The sequence below is a fragment of the Cebus imitator genome, unplaced genomic scaffold (assembly GCF_001604975.1).
Source record: "Cebus imitator isolate Cc_AM_T3 unplaced genomic scaffold, Cebus_imitator-1.0 Scaffold310, whole genome shotgun sequence".
Classification (NCBI taxonomy): Eukaryota; Metazoa; Chordata; class Mammalia; order Primates; family Cebidae; genus Cebus; species Cebus imitator.
In genome coordinates this window covers 74,289-83,019 of record NW_016107625.1, presented here as the reverse complement: position 1 = coordinate 83,019, position 8,731 = coordinate 74,289, and the positions used below count along the sequence as shown (strand labels likewise).

Genomic DNA, 8,731 nt, shown 5'->3' with positions numbered 1-8,731 from the left:
TTTTTTTTTTTTTTATTTAAACTAAGAAGCTCTTATTTTACTAAAACCAATAATGCTTGTGAAAAAAAAATAACTGTATATCCTGATTTTCACTAAGTTTCATTTTAAATTGGCAACCTTGGTGTTAGCGTTTAGCTCTGTGTCCCCATCCAAATCTCATCTTGTAGCTCCCACAATTCCCATGTGTTATGGAAAGGACCTGGTGGGAGATGACTGAATCATGAGGGCAGGCTTTTCCTGTGCTGATCTCATGACAGTGAATGGGTCTCATGAGATCTGGTGGTTTTTAAAATGGAAGTTCCTCTGCACATGCTTTTTGCCTGCTGTCATCCATGTAAGATGTGACTTGCTCCTCTTTGCCTTTCACCATGATTGTGATGTTTTCTCAGTCACATGGAACTATGAGTTCACCATTAAACCTCTTTCCTTTGTAAATTTCCCAGTGTTAGGTAGGTCTTTATCAGCAGCATGAAAATGGACTAATAAAGTTGGTACCAGTAGAGTGGGGCACTGTTAAATAATATTTGGAAATGTGGAACTTTTCAACTGCGTAACACACAGAGGTTGAAACAGTCTGGAGAGCTCAGAAGAAGACTGGAAAATGTGGTAAAGTTTGGAACTACCTAGAGACTTGTTGAATGGCTTTGACCAAAATGCTGGTAATGATATGGACAATGAAATCCAGGCTATGGTGATCTTAGATGGAAACGAGGAATTTGTTGGGAACTGGACCAAAGGTGACTCTTGTTATGTTTTAGTGAAGAAACTGGCAGCATTTTGCCCTTGCCCTAAAGATTTGCAGAACTTTGAACTTGAGAGAGATGATTTATGATATCTGGCAGAAGAAATTTATAAGCAGCAAAGCCTTCAAGAGGTAATTTTGGTGCTTTTAAAGACATTCAGTTTTATAAGGGAAGTAAGCTTAAAAGTTCAGAAAATGTGTAGCCTGACAATGTGATAGAAAAGAAAAACCCTTTTTCTGAGAAGAAATCCAATCAGTATACACACACCTGTGTTTACTGATTTAACATCTATCACTCATCAGACAATCAGAATCATGACTGTTTTGTTGACCAGTACTAATCTCAACAAATATTTGTTGGTTAAATTAAAATACAACATAAGTGAATTTTCTTCCCTCTTGTAATAAATGTTTATAAGTTGGTTTGAGTAAGTAAGGGGAATGGAGTCCCTATTTCACTCACATTCAAAGTGGGCTTTCCTACCTGGGATGAAATTTGAAAAATGTTTAGATTGAAGGGAAGGGTCAGTATTTGGCACAAGAGAAATGTTGTGAGACCCAAGGTGGGACAGGAAAAGGTGATATTCTAAAAGGAAAAAAGAGAGAATGAAAAAGCTAATTATATTAAGTGATGTAGATTGGATTTCCCCTCCAGATCTCACATTGAGATGTAATCCCTAGTGTTGTACGGGGCCTAGTGGGAGGTATTTGGCTCCTGGGGGTGGAATCTGGGGGTGGAGCCTTGGTGCTGCTCTTGCAGTAGTGAGTTCTCCTGAGACCTGGTTTTTTAAAGTCTGTGACACCTCCCTTGCTCTTGCTCCCTCTCCTACTGTATGACTTGCCAGGCTCCTGCTCCACTTGTCTCCATGAATGAAAGCTTCCTGAAGCTTCACCAGGAGCTGAGCTGACTCCTGTACCACACTTCCTATACAGCCAGCAGAATCATCAGCCAATTAAAACTATTTTCTTTATAAATTACCCAGTCTCAAGTATTTCTTCATAACAATGCAGGAACGGCCTGCATTGAGGAAGCAAAGGAAGCAGGGCAGAAAACAGATTTGGAAATTGGGAAGGTTAACCAGGAGGTGAGAACTTCAGAATGTCACTTGGCAATGGGAAAGCTGAGGCCAAGTTGATTAGGGAGAAGGAGGCTGATTGAGGCAGCAATTTGGATCCTGTGGAGGGAGAAGAATGTGATGAAGAAGGTCTTTGTTCACAAGGAGTTCCAGGTGTGAGGTTAGCGCACCTGGAATGAAACCTTAACTGGGGGAATGAGAGGAAATGTGGGAAACAGCTGAGGACCTTTGTAAACTTATCAATCCTGTATGCTGATCCAGTTATTGAGCACCCAAGTGCCAAGTCTAGGAGGAATACATCAAATATTAGATTACTCATTTGAGAGCATAAAGATGAAAGTCGCTGCCCTGGCAAACAACCAGGCCGTCCTTTAGCCCTACCCACTGAGATGACTAGATCTATGTTCAGTCTCTTGTCAAGGACAGTCTCCATGTCTAAGAAAATGACAGTGAGAAACAAGAATGAAGTGCGCATTAGGTCGAGTCTGTTCTGTATACCCAAGCCTGCTGTGGGCTTCTTGCTGGTTCTCACAACTGTAATAGTATCTTGGGAATTATGTTATTCTCAATTGCCCTTCAGGCATTATCTTTCCCTTTCTTTCTTTTCTTCCTTCCTTCCTTCCTTCCTTCCTTTTTTTGAGATTACGTTTTGCTCTATCACCTAGTGCAGTGGTGCAATTATAGCTCAGGGCATCCTTGAATTCCTGGGCTCATCAAGACATCCTCCCACCTCTATCTTCAAAGCACTGAGATTACAGGCATGAACCATCACACCATGTATTTCTTCATAAATTAAAAAAAAAAAAAAAAAAAAAAGACTGGGTGTAATGGCTCTCACCTATAATCCCAGCACCTTGGGAGGCAGAGGCATGAGGATTGCTCGAGTCCAGGAGTTCAAGACTAGCCTGAGAAACATAGGGCAACCCCATCTCTACCAAAAAATAAAAATTAGCTGGTTGTGCTAATTTCATGGTTGTGCATGTCCCTAGTCCCATTAGGAGGCTGAGGTGGGAGGATTGTTTGAGCCCAGGAGGTCAACACTTCAGTGAGCCACAATAGCAGCACTGCATTCCAGCCTAGGAGACAGGGTGAGACCCTCTCTAAAAAAAAAAAAAATAGCTTGGTGCTAATCCAAGACCTGAGACCCCACTAAATGCTGCAGACTGCAGTATTAGGTTGGTGCAACAGTAATTTTGCCATTGAAAGTAATGCCAAAAACTGCAATTACTATTGCATCTACCTAATAATAGATAATATTCATAGATAATACTTATTGAGTTTACTTTATGCCAGGCTCTGTTCTGTATAAAAACCTTATGTATATGTATCAATTTATATGTATTAACTTCTTTTATGTTCACAAGAAGTACACAGAATAGTTACTATTATTCCCATTTTCCAGATGGGGAAAATGAGGTCCAGAGAGATTAACGTCATTCAGCAAAGTGTCAGAAGGCTCAAACTAGCCAATCTGACTCCAGAGCCCAGCTCTTCATCATGACACTAGTTTCTTAAATTTGTATGTACCTTACAATTTACAAAGCCCTTTGGAAGAGATACAAATATTACATGATCCTCTCAATAATGCTTCAAAGTGAGTAAGGAACATCTTTGTTTTCATTGCAGAGATAGGGAAACTGAGGCTCAGAGACATTAAATTACTGAGTAGGAAGTCAATAACACCAGTATCAGGCTAGGTGGGGCCTGAAATCCACGACTCCTGACTCCAACAATGCCACACCATCTCTTGCTTCTGCTTCAGCAGCCTTCTTAGGATTAAATTGCATCTACACAATCAAATATGCAGAGGGATAAAGGCTGCATCTAGGGTTTCCTGGGTTTGGCACAAAAGTCCTGATGTCTGAAAACATGACTTTATCTCTAACTTGAAATATAATTTCAGACAGCCTCAATGTCAAGGAGTAGCGTGGGAAGAGAACAGGAAAGGAGAAGCTGACCAAGTGAGCAGGATCTAATAGCTGCCTCCAAAAATGACCCTTCCTTGGAATGGCTGGCTACTGCCCGTCAGAGTGGCCCTGCTGCGGCAGCAGCTCGAGAGAGTGTCCAAAAAGCAATGCAGGGATGCAAACACGGAGAATAGAGCAACCCTAGACCAGACCCACAACCAGAGCCCTCTAGTATGCCTTTTCTGGTTAACGCCTCTCTTGTCTCCATGCCTTCTCTTCCCCACCCCTCCATGCCGTGCCCACGGTGCCAAACGTTGTAATTCCACTCTGGGCTGCCACCGGTATGTTTCTGTCTTATTTCTCCAGTACCCCAGGAACAAATCCATTCTTTTGGAGTCTTCTGATGGTTTCTAGTAGCCAGGACATTGCAGCCCTGGCTCATATTACCCACTAACTCATCATCCTTCCATTGCACGCTTCACACCGAACCGCGTTTGCTTCCGATCCGCAGTGACCCCCCTCCCTCTTTTTTAACTGCAGTCCAATAATGCTGACATGGTTAGGAATCGGAAGTCATGGCTATTGCGGCCAACTCCCCGATAAGCGGAAGCTTGGGGCAGGGACTGTAAAGCCTAGAACGTGCCTCCGTCCTTTGCAACATCATCTACTTCCCTCACTCGCCCCCCAGGCCCTGCTGGCCAAGGGGCAGCCGCGAAAACCACGCAACCCGGGGATCCTACCCCTTGCCTCCTGCCGCTGCGGCGGCTGCTATAGAAACACCAGGCGTACACATGGGGCTGAAATTAAACACCCATCCTGGACGCGGACCCGAGCGGGATCTGCCTGCCGCCGCGGTCACCATGGCAACATGCCGAGAGGAGGGCAGCCGGCGGCGAGGCGCGGGGATACTCACTCCATGGCTGGGCTCGGCGGCCGGGCGCGCTGCTGCGGGGCTCACCGGCGCTGCTTGCCTCTGCCGGAGCGGAGCGCTCTGGCCGCGCCGCGCGCGAGGTGGAGCTGGGAACCGTCTCCCCTCCCCGCCCGCACCCCCTCCTTCCCTGGAGGGTTGAAAGTGAATGCTCAGGCTCTCTCAGCTCCCAGCCTGCGAATAAAACGGGAAGCAATTGGATAATGTTGTTCGCTGGGCGCTAGACAAGCAGCTCCACTTAAGGGTTTCGGGGAGGGAGGGCGCTGGCAGCTGGGGTCGGGTGAGGTGGCCACCAGCGCGCAGTGCCCCGCGCCCGAGGCGCCAGGTGCACCGGCGGCTCCCTTGGGATTGGCAGCGCAGCGCGGAGCCTGGGGAGAAGGGTGGGAGGGGGAGCAGTGCGGCTGTGGCGGGTGGCACAGCCCAGAGGGCGTAGGGAAACGAGTGAGTCATTGGCAAGGTGGCAGCTCTCACCGCTTAGAAGTTGCAAGAAGCGTCTGGCCTCTGCTAACAGCAAGGACTTCCCCCAGTGGGCTGAGTACGGGTTCGGAAACGCCATTGTGCCGGCCCGGCGAGATCCCTGTGAGTTTGCCAAGCAAAACTCCAGCTGTCTTGCGGTACCTTAATGCGGCGTTTCACCACCTTGGCAACCCCACGCCCCTTTTCCGTTTCACTCTAAATTCTGCGTGTTCCCGCCTGCCAGGAAGACATTGTCCAGGGTCAGTTTCCCTAGTCTGTGATTTGAAAACAATAGCTATATTGAATATGGTTTCCCAAATTACCCCATCCCCACCCCCGCGGTAATAAGCCACCCTGGAGCACGTATTCCCTGCCTCCTACCCCTCTGAGACTCTTCTACTCTTAACGGCTTCCAGAGCAGGGAACCTGGTTCTCATCCAGGTGTCCTGCATCTGCTACAATGAAGAGTAGATGGGACAGCTTCAGGCTTTTCTTATATCTTGCAGCCGGGTCCCTCTGTGAGTCAGTGTCTGCCAGGTGCTGAAAACGCTGCACCAGGAATAGGCATGGCCATCACCAGTCCCTGTCTGCCCTGCAGGAGCTCACAGGTTAAAGTAGAAACGCAAAGCACAGATAAAGACAAAAATAAACATATCGTCACTGCTGAAAACATTGCTATAAAAATTAAGTAATAAGATGCTGTCATGAAATGTTCTAGAATTAATTTCTGGTGATGATTGTGCAGCTGAACATACTGAACGCTATGAACACTCTGGGTGAATTTCGTGGTCTATGAATTATACCTTAATAAAGATGTGTTTTTTAAAAAAATACTCTGATGGAGAATAAAAGGGAAAGTGGATGTACTTAGGTAGGTGCGCACAGAAAGCCTCCCTAAGGGACTAGGGTTGAAAGGGGAGAGGGCTCAGATATGCAAGCCAAGGGCTAGGGCTTTCTGGACAGCCAACAGCTTGTATGGTGGCTCTATGTGGGAGACAGCTCCACATGTCAAGGGGCTGAAAAGAGAACCATGCGAAGTGTTCTCAGTGGATTCCCTGCTCCTGCTTTCCCTCTAGAGTGAGCTACAAAGTCAAACCCAGAGAAGATTCAAAGAGCTGTTTTGTAGAAGGAGATTCTGGATTAACTCCAGGTTTGCCTTCACAGATAAATTCAATGTGAATTCAGAGATCATAAACCCTGCCCCTCTAATCTACGTCCCTTTCCAGTTGCATATAGGATTAAGTTCATGTGTGAATAATTATGAGGCTTAAACAGGAAAAAGATGTGTTTTTCTGCCCAGAGGTAAGCTGTCCTGGGCCAGTTTATTAGCTCTACTCCCAAAAGAGTAAAGAGATCCAGGCTCCTCCAAAACGCTGCTCTATTGTATGTGGTCTCCTTTCTAAAATTGTTTCATGGTCCAAGTTGGCTGCTCTGGCTCTAGCCATCATGTCTGCATTCCAGCCAACATAAGTGTGGAAAGAGGAAAGAAAAATAGGTAAAGGAAGCATGCCAGCTGCCTCTTAAAAAGGGCTCCCAGAAGCTGCCTCAGGACACTTACATCTCCTTGGCCAGAATTCAGTCACATGGCTACATTCAGTTACCAGGGAGACTAAGCAAAGCAATCTTTACTCTGCATAGTCATGAGCCTATCCAAAAGTTGAGACTTCCATTCCCATGTAAGAAGGGGAAAATGGGTATCGGGCACAGACAACCAGTAATCTTTGCCATCCTCCTCAATGCTTAGCGTTCTGGCTTCTGCCTCCACATACAACTGCCACTGCTCCCTGCAAAGTCCCCAATGCCAATTCAATTGACATGTCTCAGTCCTCTTCTTATGTCATTTGTAAGCTGTATTACAGAACATTTTAACAGCTTACCCACCCCCCCACTTTTTTTTTTTCTTTTGTACTTGACGTCAGGCTTATTCAGGTATAATTTATGTGCAGTGGACTTCACCTTTTGTAGGTATACAGGCCTATGAGTTTAGATACCTTATGCAGTCATGTAGCCACAACCATAGTCAAGATACTACATTACCATCACCCCCAAACAGTTCTTTCAAGTCTCTTCATAGTCAATCCACTCCTCCTACCTCCAGCCTCTGGCAACCACTGGTCTCATTTCTGTTCTCATGATTTTGCTTTTTCTAGAATATCATATAAATGGAATCAGACAGTATATACCTTTTCATGTTTGTTTTCTTTCACAATACAAATGGTTTTGAAATCTATCCATGTCCTGTGTATAGGTAGGTAGCTAGGTTCTTTTCATTGATAAGTATAGTGTTCCATTGTACAGATGCACCACAATTTGTTTATCAGGGATATTTGTTGTTTCCAGTTTGGCAATTATGAAATAAAACTGCTATAAACATTCATGTACAGGTCTTTATGTGAATAAATGTGTTCTCTTTTAGGTAAATATTTAGGATCATCCCTTCCATTTTGAAACGGTCTTCTGTGACAGCACAGTACCACACCTCTAGTGACCCCTTCTACTTGTCTCTTAAATGTTGGTGTTCTGTAGGATTCTTGTCTAAACCCTCTTCATTTCTCACTCTAGATACCCTCCCCTAAATTGAGTTTTAGGTGCATCCCGAGTTTTCTAAAGTTAGTAGACTATTACAATTTTCAAATGCAATAGAAAAATAAGAATAAATTCATTTTACAGGGCTGGGTTATGCCTTATTAAGAGTCACAAATACATCTTCTGCTATATTAACTATAGGAAAAAAATAACAGATGGTAGAGTCAAACAGACTTTAAAATTCCAGCTTTACATTTACTAGCTTTGTGAACTTGGATCTGTTATTTCTATTACTTAACCTAAGTGTCAGGTTTCTTTACCTATAAAATGAGGACATTAATGCCTATCTTTAAAGGTTGTTTTGAAAATTAAACATGAAGTGTATTAAATGCCTAGAACAGAGTCTGGTACTAAGTAGATACTCAATAAACAGTAATTCTAATAATCTAATCCTTATCATCATCCTCATCCTTTTCCCTGAAATTTCAAAGATTTTAATAGCTATATCTTTATTTCTTTTCATGATATCCCTTTGAAGAAGGGAAACCAGTACAGATAACAGACACTGAGAAGACCAATTTGTTTATTTTCATTAATGAAGTAAGAATGTTAGCCCAGGTAATCTATTAAAATAATACAGATTATATTGGCAAATATAGCATAGCTATATCTGTTAGTCCATTTGTGAACTATATATTATCACTAACTGTGTTAGTCCATTTGCACGGCTATAAAGGAATACCTGAGACTGGGTAATTTATCAAGAAAAGAGGCTTATTTTGGGTCACAGTTCTACAGACTGTACAAGAAGCATGGTTCTGGCATCTGCTCCTAGTGAGGTCTCAGGAAGTTTACAATTGTGGTAGAAAACAAAGGGGGAGAAAGAGTCAGAGCAAGAGAGAGGGAACAAGAGAGAGTAGAGGTTCCAGGCTCTTTTAAACAACCAGATATCACATGAACTAACTGAGCAAGAACTCACTCATCACCAAGGAAATGGCTCTAAGCCATTCATAAAGGATCCACCCCCATGATCCAATACCTCCCACTAGGCCCCACCTCCAACACTGGGGATCACATTTTAACATGAGATTTGGAG

At 44.1% G+C, this 8,731-nt stretch overlaps 1 protein-coding gene across 7 annotated transcripts in view; it reads right to left on the bottom strand.

The window, feature by feature from the left end:
• The window catches only part of PALM2AKAP2 (PALM2 and AKAP2 fusion), a 510,283-nt gene extending 505,314 nt beyond the window's left edge, over positions 1–4,969 (bottom strand). For 2 of the 7 annotated variants that reach the window (XM_017503359.2, XM_037729537.1), the window contains exon 1: positions 4,639–4,968. In XM_017503359.2, the coding sequence (XP_017358848.1) occupies positions 4,639–4,643 (5 nt within the window). In that variant the 5' untranslated portion in view covers positions 4,644–4,968. Of the gene's footprint in view, positions 1–4,638 lie in introns of all 7 variants that reach the window. The other 5 variants (XM_017503361.2, XM_017503360.2, XM_017503362.2 and 2 more) reach the window with 5 other exon arrangements.
• Positions 4,970–8,731: the final 3,762 nt, after the last annotated feature.